This window comes from Asterias rubens, chromosome 3, assembly GCF_902459465.1.
Source record: "Asterias rubens chromosome 3, eAstRub1.3, whole genome shotgun sequence".
NCBI classification, from domain to species: Eukaryota; Metazoa; Echinodermata; class Asteroidea; order Forcipulatida; family Asteriidae; genus Asterias; species Asterias rubens.
This window is the reverse complement of record NC_047064.1, coordinates 17,330,780-17,353,709: the sequence shown is the minus strand read 5'-3', so window position 1 is coordinate 17,353,709 and position 22,930 is coordinate 17,330,780. Positions and strand designations below refer to the sequence as shown.

The 22,930-nt window shown below is 37.9% G+C and overlaps 1 protein-coding gene across 5 annotated transcripts in view; it reads left to right on the top strand.

Annotated features, from left to right (window-relative positions):
- Window positions 1–1,389: 1,389 nt before the first annotated feature.
- Window positions 1,390–22,930, top strand: part of LOC117287904 (bromodomain adjacent to zinc finger domain protein 2B-like) — a 62,692-nt gene continuing 41,151 nt past the window's right edge. For 4 of the 5 annotated variants that reach the window (XM_033768517.1, XM_033768521.1, XM_033768516.1 and 1 more), the window contains exons 1-4: window positions 1,390–1,614; window positions 18,436–18,521; window positions 20,067–20,321; window positions 21,173–21,220. In XM_033768517.1, the coding sequence (XP_033624408.1) occupies window positions 18,437–18,521; window positions 20,067–20,321; window positions 21,173–21,220 (388 nt within the window). In that variant the 5' untranslated portion in view covers window positions 1,390–1,614; window position 18,436. Of the gene's footprint in view, window positions 1,615–2,288; window positions 2,393–18,435; window positions 18,522–20,066; window positions 20,322–21,172; window positions 21,221–22,930 lie in introns of those variants that run through there. The other variant, XM_033768515.1, reaches the window with a different exon arrangement.

Sequence of the window (22,930 nt, the reverse complement as noted above, 5' to 3'; positions counted from 1 at the left end):
TAATTAAATATTGGGGTATAACAACTTCAAAACCACAATACTTTTGTTTCACAAAATGTTTAATGCTCGAAAGATGCTGTTTTGGTAGGCATCTAACCAAATTTGTAAAAAAAATTGTCATTAGAGTAAAAAAAGACAAATCAGCGACAATGTTTTCCATCGATATTGTTATGTAGTTAGGCACATCTACTCACGCGCACCATGCTAAATATTTTCCACTACCATTGCCCTTTAATACGGTCCCAAGTACAGACACCGTTCAATACTGCCCCAGACTCAAACCCCCTTCCCGTTAACAACATTCCGACCTTCAACTGTGTGTCAAGATCCAGCCACCCGGCCATCACGTACAACCCTATAAAAGCCACCAGAACGTCCTCACTTCATGTGTGGACCAAAGTTTAGTGGCTCTTCATTTTAAAAAGGAACGAAAGAAGAAGAAAACTGAACCCCTAACACCTCCTCACCCCCATAAAAGAATAAATAAATAAATAAATAAATAAATAAATAAATAAATAAATAAAAGTAAAACCAAACACAACCAAACAACACCTACGGTAAATAAAAGACCACCCTAAAAAAAACCAAGAAACATTCATGAAGTAGTTGTTAAACCCACACGCAACAACAACCAACAACAACAACAGGCCACAACAACAAACATAATACGCTACAAAACATGCAATAATAGTAAAATTCCCAAGGTCCACCCAACCGCATACACAACTCATGCGGGCGCGCCTCTCTATCATTATTATTTATAAAATTACGACATTGAAAATCCTATGCAATTTTAGTCCGCCAGATTCCGCTTGTCAGACGTCAAATTTTGTATACATTGTCCTTCTATTCAATGGAATTTCAGAAGTAGAAAAAAACACTAACCGGCTAACATGCTGCGTCAAATTCATGGACAACATTTATTTGTCATCGAGAAAAACATCTTAATTTAAACAAACAACTCCCCAATTCAAACCAATGACGCATATTATTTCGAGTGTAACATTGCGAACCCCGCTCTGCATGCTCTCTCTGTGCGCGTCTCTTCATGTAATCGTGGATTGGAGCGGAGATAAAAACCACTCAATGGAAATAACATTGACAACACACAATCTATGTACCCTTCACACGTTGCATTGAATGTGCGTTGTTGTACATTAAAATCTCCGACAAAATACTGGTGAACTCTGGGTTGGTTTAAAAACGGCAAATACATATAGATCACAACCCCTGAATCTCCCCAAACTTTGAATAAATCAGAATACATGTATTCAATGACCGGTTACCAGAAATTTGTCATCCAAATCCGCAATCTTTAGTCTGAATTGGGGGAAAACGAACGCCTCTGCCGTGGAGCTAGACCAGTAATTTTTGTGTGTGAGTCTTACATTTGCATTGTTTCATTCACAAGGTGCATTCCGTGACGTCACGCTGTACAAACCACATGCACTCAGCCCTCGTTACTAGTAATTCACCTTCCAAATCCTCAAATGTTCGTTTCTTTCGGATTCCCAGGACGCCGCTGTTCTTTCGGATTTTTACCGTCGTTTTCACCGGATTTATAACCCCCGAAGCCGACTGAAGGCTTTTGGGGACCCGTGTCGGCTGGAAAGGGTAAGTTCTTGGCACTTATCTCTCATTTAATGGTGTCTATTTTGGGCTCAAATGAACGAATTCTTTTTGTTGTGTGTCAAGCGTCTGAGTGGGATTTTCTTACTTTGTTCAAAATGCCCCCAAATGGATCCCGTCCGCAGTGCCCACAAAATCACCGCCGTTTTCTGCTTTATCCGTTGAGATCGGTTCCACTTTGGTACACGGGAGTATTACCATAATATCAGGCAGTGTTTGGGTTTCTATGTGGGGGTGTATGACCCCATTTGGCCCCAATCTGGCGCTAATTTGAGCATTTTATTTGTACACTTTCGGTGCGAGAAATCCCCGGTTTGCAATACCATGTAACGTGTTGACTGACCGCGAGCCATCTTTCGCCAAGGTTGGGTTCTTTCCCTCAAAACTTGGGCCAATTTTCTCCCCTTAAAGTCACCTTAATAGTGGGGATACCCCTCTGTTTATGTGTGGTGAATGTGTGTGTGTAGGGTGACCGTGATTTGGGTCAGATGCGAGCGATTTTAGACCTGATTTGAGACTGAGCTACGATTGAGTGAAGCTATCGCATGGCCTGCGGCTTGTAGTGAAGCCATCATGTTACGCGCAGCTGCTAGTCGGTCCATGCATAAATTGACTCCTCATTTATCCTTTTACCTATTTATACGAAACAACAAGGGCAAACAAAAATGGTCGCTGTTTCTTATCCGGCGTTGTCGTCCGTCTTGTGATCTTTTCCCCTCGAAAAAGCCCCCGATCCCTGGCGCAGCGAACGGCATCCTCTCAGGTAAGTGTTACCGTGTACGTAGAGTGTAGTTAGGGGGCAATGCACTGGGTATCCCCGGCCCTTTGGACACATTTTCCCCGTCGTTTGTTTGACCTTCCGTGTGAAGCGTTTGGTGGAAAAAATCTCTCGTTCCTTTTTTTTTTATTGCAAAACAAGCACTTCGCCTCCATTATCCTTTTTTAAGACCCGACACGGCCAGCATATTTTCGTTGTGTTTCGTGCTAATACTGTGGAATAATTTTTGTCAATTGCCACCGCGCAGGCCAGTTAAGTGTACCAAACCTGTGTGTGGGATTGATTGTGGAGGGTTTTTCGGCCGGATTCAGTAAAAACAATCACCGGTTATTTTCTTTTTCATTTCTTCCCATTAACACGGTGGTGTGGCATCGTTCTAATTTATTACCGCTGTAGTTAAGATAGGAAAGGTCATTTTACTCGGGGGCGTAATAGAAATATTCATATTTTGTTCTGGCGTATCTTTCTCACTGTTTTATAAATCAATTGGAGAGGGCTCAACTAGCTGGCTGTTTTTCAGGATTGTAACTGAAGTGTTTGTCCCTGCTTGCACTGTAAATAGTTTCTGATTTTCTTTGAATAAAAAACTTCAACCCTTATTTATTTTAAGGTCTTAATTTTTCATTCTGAAAATAACCTTGTGCAATAGCTTTTACCTTTTCCTTTACAAAGAAAAAATATAACTATTTTATTTTCGGAAGTTTAAAAACATGGTAGTGATTTGCAGACTGCAGTTCTTTCTGAAACTCAAATCTTTATTTTCTTGAAAGTCAGAAGTTTGACAGCTGTTGACTCTGTCTGAACACTTTTTATTTCAGACATTGTTAAAAACAATTGTTTTCATTCACATTAAGAGTTTAACATGTTTTGAAAATAGCAATTAATTTTTGCAAAACTATTTTTAACAAAATTGCTGTGAAACTTTGTAGGTTTGTTTTCTTCACTATTCAATTTTATTTCAAAATCTTGGAAACTTGCAAGTGATGTCGAGTATTATACAAGAGTTGTATGAACCCTCAAAAGATTCGTGTTTTTAAATCCCCAAAAAGTGTCGTCTTTGACATGGGAACTATAAACTGTTTTGAAATATGACTTAGTGTTTTTGAATCAGGAACTGACTTAACAGGATGGTTCAATGAACTTTCTAAACCTGAATATTATTACCTCTTACATTGTCAAACATTGCATCTTATTTCAACTCTTCAACCTTTGCTATCTCCAATTTAACCAGAACCGTATGCAATTACATGTAGTCCACAATCTGTCCATGGAAAAATTAAAAATTACAGACTCTTTTAAAAAGAGAAGATTTTTATCAATCCATAAATAATTCTATCAATCTATAAATATTTCTGTCTATAAATGAAATGTATCAAGAAACCAGCACTTGTAAAAAAATATCTGAACATATTGTTTTTCTAACAGCTTGGTTAAAATTACTGACTCAATTTTTTAAGACAGGGGGTGTACATATTTTTTTATCAAACAGTGCTTTTTTATTTGATTTATCCGTTTTTAATACGCGTGTCAGATTTGAATGAATTTTATCTCATTTTTAATTTATGAAATATTAAATTAACATCAGCGTTCTTGGAAGAAGAAATAATAAATATTGGACTGTGTTTCAAAATTTGTTTTACCTTAAATCAAGACCCCTTGTTCATTTTCAGAAACACATTTTTCCTCTCAGAGAATGGGACATTAAAACAACAATCTGGCCCTACTTCATTGACAACATCTATTCTCGTATTATTTTTTCAGCGAAGTCTTCTCATGCATAAATAAATGCAATTATAGTAATTAAGCCCAGGCAGTTTGATGCATAATTCGGTAAGTGCACGTATTTGACGTACACTTCAAACAAACATTGTATACCATACAGTATTGATTTATGTATACTCCCTGCACTGGTCAAAATTACAAAAACAAAGCAAGTATTTTTTTCAATACAAGGCTTGTTGAGTGAGCTTATTGTATTCCGTACCTGAGCCGTACCAGTAGATTTATTGCAAAGCATCATCAAGATTATTTATATAAGCTCTCAAAATAATTTCAAACAAGTGCAAATATAAAAAAACATTTCATACTTTAAATTTGAGAGAATGACTAGGCAATTTTATTGTTCATCCTGTCCAATTTGTTCTTTTTAGCATGCATTACTGTACTTCGAAACAAAGTTAAAATGTGGGTAAATGTTTCCAAACTCACATCAAATCGCTATTTAAGCTTAACCGCTAAATTAACAACGTGATTATAGTTTTTGGTATTATTGCTGTCTGCAAAGTATGTTTTCAAATTTTGTATTGGTCTGCCCTCATACATGTACATTGTATGTATCGCTATAGGGTTTTTGACAGCAGAGTTTTGTGCTCAAAAGTTTTGGCATCTTGAATTGAACAATAGAGGGCGCCATTCATAGGTAGCCAGTTTTGACAGCTGGGGCCTTCCAATCAGAGTGACCTAAAAGTTTTCAAACACTTCCCAGCGCACAAAGAATCCGATTGTTTACAGGAACCATCCTCTTGTTTTTCCCCGGGTTACGTTTTAAAGAGGATTGTGGGGGATGAGGCGCAGATTTCTGTTGTACGTGTTGTTTTCTTGTAATAAAAATCAAGCAGCAAATTAAAGAGATTTCTCACAACAAGAACAATGCATGACATTTTTTCAGACTGGCTTAAAACAGGTTTAGGCCGACTCGTTAAGTATTAGAGTACTGAAAGGAGATTATGGACGATACTGATAAATGCTTTAAAATTTGTTTTAGAGAGTATAAATCTAAAGGGATATTTTCAAGATTTGTTTTTGCATTTCTTTAAAACTTCTTTTTTTGTCTTTCTTGCATTCACGACAATACACAGTTGTTTGTGAGCTGTGACAGAAATGCCAAGGAATATGTACGGTTACTTCCAATGTCTTCCCAGCTTTAATTAAAATTGAAAATGGATAATATTAAACACTGTGTGATTCTCACCCCAAGATGTACTTTAAAGGGAAGGTACATGTATGGTCTCAGATTGTGTATCAATATCTATGAATTATTCTTCCTGCATGGACATATTCGCTCCACATGCTTTCCTTTAAAACATTGCACGGTTGGATGCAGTTTGAGTTTCTGAAACTTAAGTTAGGATCAGCACTCCCATACATGTACATAATGCAGGAAGTGGTCCAGATGTCAGATTTTAGTGTCCTGTCAAATTATGTTGGGGATTTTGGACTTTGAACAAAGCAATGAAACCATTTCAGCCAAACCTTGATGCTCTGTTGCAATAAAAAAAGTTCTAATTGAAGTTTTACTTTCTCTAAAATGTCTACCGTACATTTTTAATTAGATACATGTATCTGTCTTTTATAAATCAAATATTGAATATTTACCCATACAAGTTATACCTCTTTGTTTGAGTTTTAGCCATTGAGTGTTATAGCATGGAAATCACATTTTGCTTTTTGTCTTTCAATCACATTTTGCTTTTTGTCTTTCAATCACATTTTGCTTTTTGTTTTTCAATTATTTACAAGAAACTGTGCAACAAATTGAATTACAAGAAGACATCCTTGTGTGCTAATAATATCAGGTTGCCCTCAAACATAAAATGGCACTTTGTTTTTGTACTTCATGTAACTTCCTGTTGTGGAGATTTTCAGACAATGAAAATCTCCCTACACCATGGCAAAGAAAGAGAGCCAGTCCACACAAAGCCCCTGTATAGTATACTACGCACAACACCAGCCAGTTGTGCAATGTATGTATAATATGTTGTTGCATGCACTTTTTTTTAATACAGCAATTGACAAGCGGGGGATCATTGATTCCATTGGCCATGATAGGCCTGCCCCTGACATGGCGAGTGTGGGGAGACACCCAACACACACACACCACATTGGGAGCCTGGATTTGCATAATAAATATAACACTGCCCATCTGACCTGTGAACAATAATATTTCTTTTGACAGCCTGTGAGCTGTCTCTCTTGCCCTTGTTTACATTTGATTGGCTACATGGCTGGTTTAGCTAAGGATAAAGCCAGGCTTGTGGGGAGTTGCTATATAGTAGTAGAGAGAGAGAGAGCTGTAAATGTTCTTTGTGTGAAATGAATACTGAGTAATAGCCGCCCGTTAGTGAACCAATAACTTACATGTATGATTCATACAAGCATCTTGCCTTTGTACCCTTATCTTTGTCTGCAGATACTGCAGTATCCTGCCGTATGTCCCATATGTGCCATAATTTCTGTCTTTTTATCATGGTGCATCTTAGTAGTCAATTTAGCTGGTCAATTAAAATCTCTGCAGTGAGAATATTGAACTCAAGTTTGCTTCAAATCTCAAGTCTCACAAATGAACCTAAAAACCCTTCAGAGACTGCTTAGCTTTGTCTGCAACTTTGAGATTTTCCACACTTAGGACAACCCTGTTTTTTTAGCAAACTATTTTGCCATTGTCACCTTTTTCATATGAACACTTCAACCTGTTTCGATTAAAAAGTTTTGAAAGCAAAATGAGATCTCAATCTGCCCAGCTACATGTAGTTTTTTAGAGTTCTTAAATTTCCTTCTTGTTTGCGAGGTCAGTAATCAAACCCAGAAACACATGACCCATATCTTGTTAACTTCATAACAAAATGTACTCTGCAAGGATGATCATTGATCGGTAGTTGGGTAGGCCTACTCTTTTATTGTTCTCTAAAAACTTTTCATTTTTCTCCTTGAAACCGCCCCATATACCTAAATGGCGAAAGTTGCATTTCTTTGGTCTTGATGTCATCAGAAATATTACTGTATTTGTCTTACCCCAGGCCTTAAAGACACCGGACACCATTGGTAACTGTCAAAGACTAGCCTTCACATTTGGTGTATCTCAATATGCATTTAAAATAACAAACCTGTGTAACTTTTAGCTCAATCGGTCGTCGAAGTTGCGAGATAATAATGAAAGAAAAAACACCCTTGTCACACTAAAGTTGTGTGCTTTCAGATATGCTTGATTTCGAGACCTCAACAATTCTAAATCTGAGGTCTCGAAATCAAATTCGTTGAAAATTACTTCTTTCTCAAAAACTACTCTCACAATGTTTTATACCATCAACAGCTCCCCATTACTCGTTTATGCTAATAATTATTTTGAGTAATTACCAATAGTGTCCACTGCCTATGTCAGAGCCCCTTTTCTTGAGAAAAATTGGTCTTGTCAAGATAAGAGTGAAATTCCAGGACGTACGTTTCTTGATGGGATTTAAGCATTATTTTCTCAATGCTTACAGCATTCCATACACGAACCATTGATAAAAAAACATTCCTAGAATGAGCCATAATGTATTTGCCATGGAGGAAGGAACTTCAACCAATCACAATTTCAGACGAAGACTTTCCCAAAAGTCTTGAAAACAAAGTCTTGAAAACCTTATGATGAAATTGAAATAACTCTGTATTGGAAGTATATTCCTGGAAGTATTATGAAAGTAAAACTTTACTCTGTAAAATATAAAAGTTTTTCCGTAAAAAAAACCCCATGAATTGGCTGTAATTGATATTAGGCCTAATTGATATTGCGCTAATTGCTGTTTTATTATTGCATGTTCCCAGGCCTAGAATTACACGAACACCATGGCCTCTGTTTCTAATGCCCCTGGTCTTGGCCGTAGTTCCCGTTCAAAAGTTGCCCATAGCAGGGCTCGAAATTAACAACACTGGATCGCAAGACCCGAGGCCAGTGATTTTAGCGTCGGGCGAGTAAACGCGTGAAGGGACAAGTCCCGCGGTCACAGCTTTTTGACTGATAAATGTTTTTCAATTCTGTTGACTATGATGGACCTAATAATAAACAAATGTGATAAATCTTCTACTGGTGCTTGTTCAACTAAAAACAGTTTATAAAAACTGTGTTTTTCTTCAGTGATTCGCAGTGTGGTTCTGCTTTCAGTAAAAACGTACATGTATGCCTGCCTCGTTTTTGAAAGGGCAAGGGCAGTAAGGGTACCAAGGCATTTTCTTCTTGTTGAAGGGCACCCTATGAGGAAATTGTAACTTGAGCATTTCAAGGGCACCAAGGCAATGACCAGGGGGTACAGAGGCAACTCATTGTGGTTCTGCTTCAGGAAAAACTTAATACATAGGTAATCACAACCGGTTTTATAAAGTTGCATCACGTAGAAATGAATCCACACATCTAAAAAAACTTATTTCACTATTTGAAAATTGGAGGAACAGTTTTAAACAAGTACAGTAGATTGCACGGTTTTGAGTAGCCCACAGATTGACAAGTGGTGTCACTACTTGTGGCGGATTTTAGTAGACATCGTATTGTCTCGAGGCTTATAGGATTTGGGTACTCTTTGTATGTCACAAAGCGAAATGTCCACAGATTTACATTAGTAATGATGGTGGAAAGCTACCCTTAGAATATAACTTGCTGAGGTGCTGCAGTTTTTGAGAAATGAGTAAAACAAGTCCCGATAACGATTTTAGCATTTAAAATGTAGTTAAGCTTCCTATAAAATATTACTTGCTGAGGTGCTTTAGTTTTTGAGAAATGAGTAAAAAAAGTCACAAGTTTCACAACTTAGATAATTTCTCACAAAAACTAGCACCTCAGCAAGTAACATTTCAGGGAAAGCTTTCTACATCGTTATCTCCAAACTGTGTAAGTTTTTATGTAAACCCAGACCCTTTCAGGGTGAGGCCCTCTGGGATGTTCAATGGAACATCTTCACAAGAAGGAAACATTATTTGCAATTAATCAAGTACACCAACACAGTTGTATGGTCATGTTTAAATGAGCAACCTTCAAATGTTGCCAAGAAGCTGTACCACTGCAAGCCCGTTTTTGATGTAAAAAATCAGCTGGATATATATTGTGCCCAACCGGTAGAGGAATTTCCTTTGCCATACTGCCCCTTTTAGAGTTCATTAGCTCATTTACTCTTGGGAACTTGTACTATGTATGTCCAGTGAGGGACTGCACACAATTATTAAAACAGTTGACCCAAGGGGTCAGCCAGGGTTTGGTACAAGGGTGTCCCAAAACAGAATTTTCCTTTACAATACATAGTACGTAAATGACAGATTGAAAAAACAGGGTGTTCATTTAAAACAGGGGGTCCAAAAGACTCACTCGAACTCATTCCAGTTGAAAATTAAAAAAATTTTGTTTCCAAATTGTTCTTGTACAATACATTACATGACACTGACAGATGAAAAAGGGTGTCCAAATTTAAAACAGGGTGTCCAGAAAAGACACCCAGACACCCCTCTGGCTAAACACTGCGTTGAGTTTAACAACCATTTTGAAACTATCAAAAAAGCCTTTTTCCCCGAGAAATTGATTAATATATTCAACATCGCTCGACTCTGGAGAATACATGTACTTATTTTTCTTCTTCACTTTCCCAAAGTGAACAACAATATTATGGATCTTTAGGAGACCGTGTGTTATTTTTGTATTGCATTATGACTCAGTAATGACAAGTGAGAGGCATAAAGGAGGGAGAACTGTAAAGAGTCAATGACTTCGTTAAAAAGTTCACCGCATTCGCGACGAATAACAAACCCCAAGTCATGAACTGGAACTGACTGGGGCTCCTCGCGCACACACACACACTCTCTCGCCGGCGACGACTTTAATACATTACAGTGTAATTTTATCAGGTGGTTTATAACTTTGCATTGAGGGGGGACGCATATCCTGTTGCCTAATGGAATAATCCATCCAAGAGTCGGAATGACCTCTGATTTTGATTAAATCCATGTACAAAATATCCTTTGATGACCTGAGTGGATCTCAGCCATTTATCACATACTTTTGTTTCGACTGCAACTTGCAGTCGCTTTGCACTGACAGTTTTGTGACATGATTGTTACAGTGTACGTATCGAGCCAAGCACATTGTACTATTGGGTTTGATTGCTTTGGATATTACAACAGTTCTCCTTAGGTTTCTTCCAAACTGTGAGGCATTCTGGACCCAAATTGTTTTATGTTTGGCTGAAACAATGGCAGTTTTTAAAATCAATTTCCTAGTGTGATTTTGCGTATCAGGAAGATTACTTTGGAGTTTTTATTCAGGGTTCTTCTATATAAGGCAGGCCTGATACTTCACGGAGGCAACGGAGGCGCCTCCGTTGCCCCTTGTCATTGCCTTGGTGCCCTTGAAATGCTCCAATTGAAATTTACAATTCCCTCATAGGGTGCCCTTTGCCAAAGAAAAAATGCCTTGGTGCCCTTACCCTTTCAAAAACGAAGCATACAGGCCTGTAAGGATTTATCAAATCTGTGGGGTATTCTGGACTCAAATTTGGGGGTGTTGGCCAAAGCACGCTGAATTGAAAAGGTCTTCGGATTGTTTTCTACTTTTCATTTTACTGTTCGTTTTAAAAGCCCTTCTGTGAATGTTGGGCATTCTTGATGATTTATGTGTGCCCCCCCCCCTCCAATAAATAAAATTATAAAGGTTTCCATATACCTTTCCTTTTAGGAACCATTCAATTGATTTAATCAAAATGTAAATATTTATACAATAAGACTTACTCGTGAAAAATTCATTTCAAAAAGTGGTAGCGTTTTGGAGGTATTGCAGAAAATCTAGAGCAGTTACGTCTACGCAGGAAGACTATAATCAGTAATTGGGAAACACAGTCTGAGAAATGTTTCCCGCAGAAACATTTCTCAGCCTTGTGTACCAGTACATCTCACAATGTCTTCATAATTTCTTCAACCCATTGTTAGATGAGTTCAAAGGAAGGGTCATAATATAGATTGGTTTTGTCAGAGCATACCTGATTTAAAGGCAATGTTATAAAGGATGGTGCAATAAAAGTCATTGTGAAAGTTTCAGCCAATTACAGTGCCTACATGTACTTTGTGAGAAAACAGCAACATGACTTTCAGTGTATTTTCATATGAACTTGTGACCGCGCTGGAAATAAACATGTTTCATGACGGGTGGAAATACTGCAAGGCTGATTTTGTGGAAATGAGAAATCCGGTAGTATTCCTAATTATGGCCAGCAATCCTGAGGGTACACAATGAAGGGATACAAACATTTCACTTCCACTAGGCTTCATTTAAAGGGAAGGTACACGTTTGGTAATTACTCAAAACAAATATTAACTTAAAAACTGACTTTGTAACGTGCATTGGAGAGCTGTTGATAGCATAAAACATTGTGAGAACCGGCTCCCTCTGAAGTAGCATAGATTTTGAGAAAGAGGTAATTTTTCACTAAAATAGTGAAAGACTTCTAGCCAGAAGTTTTTTATTACTATCTGAAAGCACACAAATTCGTCCATAAGGGTGTTTTTTCTCACAACTTCGACGACCAATTTAGGTCATTTTTTAACAGGCTTGTTATTTTATGCTTAAATGTTGGGATACACCAAGTGAGAAGACTGGTCTTTGACAATTACCAAACGTGTACCTTCCCTTAAAGGCACTGGACACTATTGGTAATTACTAAACAAAAAATAAAAACTTACTTGGTTATTGGTTACCAGCAATGGAAAGCTGTTAAAACATTGTGAGAAACGGCTACCTCTGTTAGAAACATAGTTTTTGAGAAAAAGGAATTTCTCACTTAACTATTTGAATTGATTTCGAGACCTCAGCTGAGGTCTCGAAAAGCACACAACTTGTGCGACAAAGGTGTTTTTTCTTCCATTATTCTCTCGCAACTTCGACGACCAATTAAGCTCAAATTTGCACAGGTTTGTTATTTTATGCATAATACGTTGAGATACACCAAGTGAGAAGACTGGTCTTTGAAAATTACCAAAGGAGTCCAGTGCCTTTAAAAGAAAAAAAGTAAAAAAGAAAAGAAAAATATCTACAAGTAGTGTCCTGCGAAAGTCTGTGGCTATAGTTAAAAATCACCAGCCACTGGTTCTTAGCCTTTATAAATCAACAGCATCCTGGGGTTCCAACTGAACTTTTGTGAAGTCAAAAATAATTACATTAGAGATTGTCTTACAATGATACCCTGCAACCTTTTTTAAGTAATAGTGTGGATATTGGTATGCAGGCTTGGGAGACAGTCGCCTTCAGGCCCCTGATCATTTGGCCCTGATGCCCCTTGTGTGTACCAAGTACAAATTAAATTTACATCAGAACAGAGGTGCCCGTTACAAAAGAAAAAAACGCAATGCTCTTATAAGACTGAGGTAAAAAGTTACCCTTTAATCTAAATGCTTACTGTTCATATAAAAGTTACTGGTACAATCTTCTTGTATCTTAAATACATTCAGCATCTAAAATGCTGTCTTTTAAAGGCAGTGGACACTATTGGTAATTACTCAAAATAATTATTAGCCTAAAACCTTACTTGGTAACGAGTAATGGAGAGCTGTTGATAGTAATGTTTAAACCATCGTGGGAAACGGCTCCCTTTGAAGTAATGTAGTTTTCGAGAAAGAAGTAATTTTCCATGAATTTGATTTCCAGACCTCAGATTTAGAATTTGAGGTCTCGAAATCAAGCATATGAAAGCACACAACTTCGTGTGACAGAGGTGTGTTTTTCTTTCATTTCTATCTTGCAAACTCAACGACCGACTGAGCTCAAATTTTCACAGGTTGGTAAGTTTGTGCATAATTTTTATGTTGAGATACACCAAGTGAGAAGACTGGTCTTTGACAATTACCAATAGTGTCCAGTGTCTTTAAGATTATAACATGGTCTTGTTTTGTTCAAATGTTTGACCAGCCAACAAAACGGGTTCAACACTCAAATTTGGGAAAATGTTCACAAGACCGCAGGACTTTGTAGCTTATAATCTTTACTGGACCAGGATTTTATATTATACAATACCAGAGTCAACTTGAGAAGAGAATAGAATCAAAATTAGAACAAAGTTATTTTCATCTAAACTGTTTTACATGTATTTTCGAACCAACACTAAGAGAAGAAATATCTCTTCTGTTAAAAAACCCAAAACAAGACCACTGGACTTGTCGTGTCTTCAGTTTAGTGATCCATTACTGAAATCACTGGCCTTGCAACGGTGGTCCAGTGTAAAATTTGAGCCCCAGCGTTAATTTGTTTACAACAAAATGTACCCTATAGCAAAATAAATAAAAGAATTAAAATAAAACACAAAACAACAGTCTAAAATCTACTGTATGCAACAAAATATGAAAAATAAATAACTTGGGCTTAAAGCTGTTTGTTGTGCGCTGGTACTTGTGATCTTGAAAAATATATTATTATGAAAAAAATTCACATTAATAATTGACTACGCTTACATAGTGTGCCTATGAGCAGTCTACATTAAAATAAAGAGGTGGATAAAACAGCAATGCATACTACAAGGCCTTGCAATGTAACAGTTATGAATATTATACCACACGTACAATACATGTACATGGTTGGGAAGAATCAAATACTGTATAGCTCTATAAATTATTGATGAAGACAATTTTGTATTGCACTTGATGGACTCAGCGCCACAGATACAAAGTAACCGAAGCGTGATAGATAGCAACTGATGCAAATTGTTGTCATGGGGTAAAAATTGCCTGGGTTAGCCACACTCCGACGCTTATTATATGGTTTTATGACGAGAGAGGAAATGGACTCGGCTTCTTTTTTGATGGGCACGCTGAAAGAGGAAAGGAAAGAGAAAAAATATAAAAATATAATGGTGGGATGCATTTTTTTCAGACAAACAAAATTAAATTGATATTTTTAGATAAAACCTGTTACAACGTTTTTAACAGGCATGATATTTTTCCTACTTTATATTCAAGTAGTCTGTTTTCTGGTTTTGTTTGCCCTTAAAATAATCTGAAGAATTGTGATTAAAAAGCCTGAATTATTTATAAGAGCCTAAACCATACACGTACAATGTACATGTAGCTCAGATTGTACTCAATTTCCCAAGGACCCAATAGCCACTGCAGCATTTGCGAACATTTTCAATGAATGTGAGTGCAAAAAGGGGTGCAAGTCTTTGCCCCCCAATAGCATCTTTTCTTCAAAATGTTAGCATCCATTAGATGCGACTATAGACCTACAAAATGTACTGTAGGTCACTAGTTTTCCTTAAATTCATTGTACTTTTGTATATCAATTCTTGCTTGCAATTGATACGATCAGAAAAAAATGCAAGATTGGGAATTTTCAGGACAACTTAAGGGTTTCAATCTGAAAGTTCATTGATCATGTCATCGATTAGTGGCGTGTCGTGGCCGAACAGTTTAGAGCACCAGCTCCAGCTCTAGTGCTTTTGATAATTTACCATAATTGCTTTGTCCTTTCCATGGGATGTTAAGTTTTAGGTGCCATGTACTGCTGTAGTGTATTAAAAGAACCCAGTACACTTATTGTTGAAGAGTAGGGAATAACACATGGAGTTATTTATATAAGAACTAGAGGGCGCACTGGCCTAAATACAGGCCCCGACATCTAAGTTGACAAAACAGGCATCGCACAGCGTGTGTTTGTGCGGCCATTTTGTAAGTTGACAAAACAGCATCGCGTAGTGTTCAATAAACAAAAACTCCAACGTGTACTTCGTTTTCAACGCGAACAAAATGACGCGCGTGTCTCCTTGAGTTCCCGTCGCGCTTGTGCAAGCAGCATCACCAGTGTGCCCTCTAGTTCTTATAATAACAGTGTTTCTGGTTCACATTCATTACGTAGCAAACACCCTTGTTTCCTCAAGCTTGTGAGCTACTGGATGTGGTTAAAGATATTTCTTAAAGCAATCCCACAACATCGGTAAACAGTACTGTCCAAGGCCTGCACTTCGTGTATCACAACTTCTTTATAAAATAACAAACCTGTGAAAATTTAGGCTCAATCGGTCATCAGAGTCGGGAGAAAATAACGGGAAAACCTACCCTTGTTTCCGCACGTTTCCGTGTCATGACATGTGTTTAAAATAAATCCGTAATTCTCGTTATCGAGAATTGATATTGTTTTAATGTTTTCTCAAAAAGTAAAGCATTTCATGGAATAATATTTCAAGAGAAGTCTTTCACCGTTACCTTCTGTAAACCTTGTAAGTTATTTTTAAATCTGTGAACTTTAATTTTTTTTTCTGTACCGAAAGTGTCCAATGGCTTTAAGGTTAGGCATCCTCAGTTTCATTACCATACCATAAAAATAATTATACCAAAACTAATCCTGGAGAGAAAAAACTTGTTCAGTCTAAAGTACTCAAAGTCAAAGTCAAAGACACCAGATTTGAAGTTCCCATAGATGCAGACACTACTGTATTTCGATGGTCGCAGTACTCTGCACTTATAACGTCACTTTGCTCAAAATACCCGGGTGAGAAATCTGATAAACAATTCATGCTTGCAGATTCAAATGTTTTCAATTGAAAAAAGATCCAAACTATATTACTTTGAAGAGAATCCTTTCTCAAAATAGTAACTATCACTCAGTGGAATGTGATTCTCACCAAATGTGTTGTTTATGGCCATTAAATTTTGGAGTATCAATTTGACCATAATACCTTTAATTCCCTTGTTGCCTTGAAATTGTTGTTTTGTATGCTTACCTCGTCGTCCTAAGGCCTGAGTTTACAGAGAAGCAGGGTTGGAAAATAAACTGACTGCGTATTGTGTATGGTTTGTAACAAACAACGACCCTCATCGCGCAGGCGATGATATGGAAACCTAAACTGATCTGAAAATTGATACAAAGTAATCAACCTAAGGATTTTCTATGGGAAATCTATATAGATAACAAATTCTCCGCACGTCATGTTGTGACAAATACCATATTGGTTTTCATCGCGGACACGTAAATGCTGATACTCACTGTACATGGATGATCGAACAAAGAACGATTTTTCCAAAGGTTTTGCGTATGATGGTGCCGCATCCCTCTTCGATGCGTTATTGGCTAAATGCTAACGTGCGATTTGTCAAAAGATTAAGGCCCAGAACATGAAGTGAAAAATAACAAGGTAGTTAAGAATAAAACATTTTTTAAAACACAGTGTTGCAGGGGACAATTGTCAGTGAGTTTTCCAGATTGAAATTTGGTCTATTTAAAGACAAGTGTCCGACTATGTACATGTACATGTACGCCGGACTACTGTTTTATAAAAGGTTGAGCCCTCTTTTACCCCAAAATTACAATCCTAACACAACTAAAAATTGAAGGCCCTAGTGTCGTTGGATTGTGAATCCTGAATTCTCTGTTTATACCAAATAATTTATGTGGACTTTGATGCCAGGCCCAGCTGTAAGCAGTTTTGTTATTAATTGGGTCTAAAGTCCCAAATTAAACAACCTCATCAACAGGATTTTTGAGGATTTTAGTGGGTAAGGGCTTTATGCATGGGTCTGTGTGTGTAGACAAAAGATTCACATGAAAGGTTTCCCAAATTACATGGCTCTGCTTACCACCAAATTCTGCGCTTACGATCACCATTCTCCGCTTGCCAGGCAAGCGCAGAATTTCTGCACTAGCTGTGTAAGCGTAGAAGCGTAAGCTAGCTGTGTAAGCCTAGTAACATGGAGTAAGCACACACAAAATTCAAAGAGAATTCCCTGCTAACCCTTGAAATACGCTTAACACTGTATGTACGTGTTAGGGCAGATCTCTCTGCTTCCGCAAGCGCTGATTCTTTGCGTCTGGTAAGCAGAGCCATGAAATTGTGCTCAGAATGCAAGCCAGATTCATGTATCTTGGCTCAAGACGTCAGTGTTCTATAGCGGATATTGTACTGGGCTAGTTGTAAAATTATAGCGCGAACGAACTTGACTGACTCTCATTGGTTTTAACCAATGGCTTATACAAAAAAGTAGTTTGGACTTTTTGTTAGCCCACAGGACACGATTCACAAGTGGCGCAGTACACTGTCCACTATCGATCACTGAACGCTTGAGTCAAGACTATAACAAGCCAGCTGCCTTGAATGTCTTTCCTTGAGCTTAGAGCATTTTTTCCCACTGATGCAATTGTTCTCTTGAGCCATGGAGGAAGGGATAATTAGTGGCTCTAACAATTGCCTCAAGGGGGTTGGGGTTTCTAATCAAATACTGTATGTTTGCAAAAGGTGTTTTTATTTGGCTTTGATTAACCAGCGACATGTACATGTCGTAGATGCATTTATAATGGCTTGGATTTGTGTTTATTGAAAACTAGAGGCATGTGTGGAGAAATACGGAGCACTGTCATCCCCCTTCAGCTGTTTAACGGCCAAGTTTTGTTGTGCTTACTGCACAAGTTTCAATTCCATAGCGCTGCTAACCGTAAGCACACGAAACTGTGTACAAATTTTACTTGCTAACCTGTGAAATACACCTACCGGTACACACTTTAGCAATTCTTTTCTGCTACAGTAAGCAGGGAAATTTGCTTAACATCCTTAGGCGATAAGAAATTGGGCCTTCTTGTACAAATGTAACAGTAACAGTAAATTACTTTCAAATGTGATGACTTTAAAAAAGCAAAGTTCTACACTGTTTGATACAGACTACATTTGTCAGACTACATTGAGTAGGCAGGCTAGCTTATTACTTGTTCCCTTTTGTGGGCTCGTAATGGCGATCTCATTGTCATGGTGTGGTGACCGAGCAGTCAAGCACACTGGACTCAGAATCTAGTGTTTTTGATGCAGCATCAGTCCAGGTTCACTTCCCTGTACTTTAAAAGCAAGACACTTTAAAAACCATTGTTGCTTCATCCCTGGGTTCTAAGTTTACCATGGGTTGTGACTTTGTGAGCTGTAGGTCAAGCGTGTTGTGTAATTGCAAGATAACCCAATACTTATTGTTTCGAGAAAAGGTGCGTCCTGGTGTTTTTTGGTAGGCCTATATGGCTCGCTGCAGATTGCACCGTGCATCACCTTGTAAACCATAAATGGTGCTTTGAAATAAATGGTCTAACAATATTTTGCAAATAACTCCACATTTCTTGTAGAAAAATAATCAGCACTTTTGAACTGCCCTTAAAGTGTGTCAAAGGGTATTATTCTTATTACTAAAATCAAGTCAGACTAATTGATGGGATCCCTTTTACAGTCAGTAAATTAATTGACACATTTGTTTATTTCCTATTTTTCTTTTTGTACACGCAGTATGGAGCAAGGGGAGGGATCATCTCAGAAGAGTCCCATTGGCTCCCACGTTAGCAGTAGCTTCTTCGATAGTTCACACCCGATCAGTGAGTACAAAGTTCGGTCAAACTTTTATCAGTTCTGTTTTGCCAAACTTCTTGACATTGAAACTGTTATTGTTAATAATAAAGTAGGATTTGAAACTTTGCATGGTGGGAGTATAATCAGGTACTTAGGGTTGCGGTAGCACTATGTGAAAATCCCTTTTGAGTAATTGTTGGTTCTGAAAAGAACCGCTGGTTGGCAACTCAACGTTTCGATCAGTATGCTCTGATTGTCTTCAGAGAAGACGATTGGAGCATACTAACTGAAGCTTGGTCATCACTATGCAATTTCTCTATGCAATCCTGATCCCCAATGCACATTGATTCTGGAGTAATTAAAAATGTTAAAGTTTGGTCTCAACTCAAGCTTAAATTCTTCCTGATAATTTAAGTGACCTCCATAAAAACCTACAAGGGAGAGTTGCCCTTTAAAAAAAACCTGAATGACTGTGCATTTCTAAAGTATGAATACTTATTGTATGTAAAACCTTTCTACAGTAAAGTCCAAACTTTGTATCATGACTCACCTTGATGGTAGACACTTCAGACTTCATTAATAGGCAGTTAAATTTGTGGTCACTTTTGGACACTGTCTGATGAGGCCAGACACTTAAAGGGGAGGGTATACCTTTGGTAATTACTAGAAAAAACTAAAGACCATGAAAATTTACTTTTGTAAGAAGCACTGCAGCTGTTGCTAATGTGTAGCATTTTGAGAAACAATTCCCTTTAAAGGAATGTGGTTAGATAAGATAGACAGATAAAATGGTTTTTTAAAAAACTGTCCTCGCAGCACAAAGGCTGAATTACAACAATTTTACATATATTGGTTTTAGCAAGAGGGATCCAAAAACATTTCAATAGATCCGAGAAACTTTTCTGCATGGAACATTTCTTAGACTGTTTATTCAAATTTTGGATTATTCTTCCTGCATGGACATAGGCTTCTGTAACCACTCCAGATTTTTGGCGATCTCAAAAGCCCAACAATTTTTGAAATGAAGTTCTACTGCATTCATGTTTACTTTATATACATTGTAGGATTAAAACAATCAAAAGGTTTCAAATATGTATCTTAGTTCTTTTCCTTTAATTGAATTCCCATAAAAGCTTACATTTATGAGCCCCCAGTTGTCCAAGATTTTGTCAAGCATTGAACTGAAGTTTTGCTAGCTCAAGCAGCTGACCTGCCGAAAAGGCAACGATGACGATTGCTTCCATGCCCCCTGGTACATTGCCTTGGTGCCCCTTGAAATGCTCCAGTAGAAATTTACAATTTCCTCATCCCCCTCTACCAAGAAAAAAATGCCTTGGTGCCCCGTGCCCTCTCCAAAAATAAACCATCAGAGTTCCCTCATTCCTTTTTGTGACTGATCTCATAGTGTTGGCAATGAAGCACGTGTGTGATAAGGTAAGGTCTTTTTAATCTATAGGCCCACTGATTAAGAAAAAATTCCAATCTCCTTTCCAACTGTTGATAACGAAAACACGCCCCAAATCGTAATGACTTTAAATTGTTTGATGTTCTTGTTCTCCACACAAACCCAGGCCAGCCACTCTACTCCCAACCCTCTACAAGTCACCACGATTCGTTCCCCATCATATCCCACGTACCCAGTGCCTTTTCCATGTTCCCACACAACGCCTACTCGGCTGCGGCAGCCGCTGCAGCCGCTGCCGCTGCAGCTCGACCTCTGGGGTCAGAGTTCGGAGGCTTGGGTTCGTTGAGTTCAGAGAGTCTTAGCAGTCCTCTGCGATCGCCGACGTCGGTGGCCACACACAGTCCAATCAGCCCATCCACAGGTGAGAGTGAGTGAACAGTCATCATCCAGAAACGGAGTCTTTTAAAATCATTTAGAGAAAAAGAAATTAGGCCTTAAAATCGCATTGAGACTATTGATTTAGACAAATTTTCTTTGCAAATTTTATTTCTTCGAGGACTATTTACTTGAAGTCTCTTTGACTCGAGTCAAGATCCACATTCAGGGTGATGTTGAGAGGGGTGTGGGTTCGAGTTCTGTTCATGACACTTTTGTCCTTGAGCAAGACACTTCAATGTACATATATATGTAATTGCTTCTCTTCACCCAGGGGTGTAAATGGGTACCTGCAAGGGTAGAGGTTGATATTGTGTTTGAAAAAGCCTTCGGCAAGGGTACAATGTAGAGGTTGATATTGTGTTTGAAAAAGCTTTCGGCAAGGGTACAATGTAGAGGTTGATATTGTGTTTGAAAAGGTTGAACAATCAAACTCCCCAGGGAGCTGAGAAAGATTGCAGTGGGGGGGGGGGGGGGGGGGGAGGATACTATTGGCCCAATGACCTGGGCCCAATTTAAAATTTCTAAGCACAAAACAATCATGCTGAGGAGATTTAGGTAAACAATCAAAACGTGATTTGTAACTGGTATCCTTTAAAAGCATTGTTTATTTTTTTATCTAAGCCAAAACTATGAAATTGGGCCCAGGCACAACATGTAATAAAAGCACATTGATACATTACTGTAAATGTGCTTGATAAAATTAATTATTATCATTAATATGAAATTATTATAAATTATGATTCATTGATACTGTGCTTGACTAATGCTTTTTTGACACTAACCCATCTCTTTGTTCCTCTTCCATCATTCATCTCTATTACTCCCCATCTATAGGGTGGTCCTTTGAGGCCAGTGCTCAATTGTTTAGTCTGGCAACGCTAGGTGATTACAAAAACCTATACTTTTGATTCAAATTTCAAAAAAAATAAAAACATCCCAGGTTTTCTTTCCTTTTTCCTCCCTCTCTGTTGTTGCTGTTGTTGCTTCTGCCGTTATTGATTTATTTATTTTGTTCTCCTTTTCTTTTGATTTCTATTCGAGTAGTATGTTAGTAGCTGGTGTTGCTGCAGCTTTGTGGTACTTCAGTGTTTTTTATTTTAGCTTTAGATTGCTTTGTTGTTGTCGATGGTAGAGACATGTGGACGTGGCCATTATTAGGCAAATAGATGCAGTAGAAGGGGACAGTGGTTTGAACGGCTTTGTTTACATAATGCATGTATACGTACATGTAACCAGTAGTTTGTTGGTGTGTCAGTTGGTAGGGGGTAGGGAGCAATGGAAGCAGGCTTCCTACATACCCAAAAGTACGGACAGTTAATATTTTGAGCTACAAGCCCGACGGTTTTGGCGGTTTTCTTCCCGAAATCCGAGCCCTGGGTTATCAGATGATACAGTATAGGCCTGTGGTTCCAAGTACTGTATACATGTACTGTACATGTGTGTACATTGTAGATTGTACCTCAAGTACAAACAATTGTGCTTCCACTGGTCTTTTGACAAAGGGCAAACTTTGCAAATACATTACAAGGGCTGCAATGTATCATGAATGCTGTAGAGGAAAGAGGGCTTTGTGCAGTCAGCAGAGGTACACATAGCATCCCCCTGTTTCTTGAAATGCCACTTGCTGGGTACGGTTTTCTTTTCAAATTGAATTCAGAATAAAAAAACAAGATTGGTCATAATAGAAAAAGAGATTATTAAGTTCCATACATTTCTAGATGCATGTTACCCCCAGAGAAATATTGTTTCCCTCTCAACTGTGAAAGCCAAGAACGGCATTCTTCCTACTTTTTGGTGTTTGAATTTCGACTTTGTTCTTGGAAAGTCAGAAAATTATTATTAAACAGCCTGACTTGTCTATTTAAGGTAGCAGTGACCATGGTTTGTCCTGGTCCCTTTTTCCAAGGGCTAAAATATCATGCCTGAGAAGAGATCTTGAAGTAGTACACCAAGTCCCAATTCACCAAATGTTGCATTTTTATGCAACTTCATGCAGCAGATCCGATGAATTCTTCAATTTTGTTTCTTTGTTGGGTTCTTTTGTGTCGTTGAAAATTGGCTGCTTGTGTGCACGCACATTATTAACGTTGGACAATTGGATATTTTTGTTTTCTTTGTGGATAATTATTCTATAGCCATGTCATGCTTGTATTATTAACAGTGTAGTCCACATTTCAGTGCCAGTGTTCCTCAAAGTTTTTATTGTTGGCATTAAAGTACGTGTGAACGAGTGTTATAGAACACAAATTTCTGGTGAGAAATCTTGACCAGGAAATTGTGACTTAAATAGCATTTTTTAAAGCAGATTTCAGATGGTACACATCTTAAATTCTACAACTGTTTATCTTCAGTTAAAGGCAGTGGACACTATTGGTAATTACTCAAAATAATTATTAGCATAAAACCTTTCTTGATTTTATGCATGTTGAGATACACCAACTGTGAAGACTAGTCTTTGACAATTACCAATAGTGTCCACTGCCTTTAAATCATGGGTCATAGATCGTTAAATATTCCTAAAATGAATGATCGTAAAAACTTACTGGGTAGGAAGCATTGTGCAGACTGGTGATTGAAAAGCTGATTTGTGAA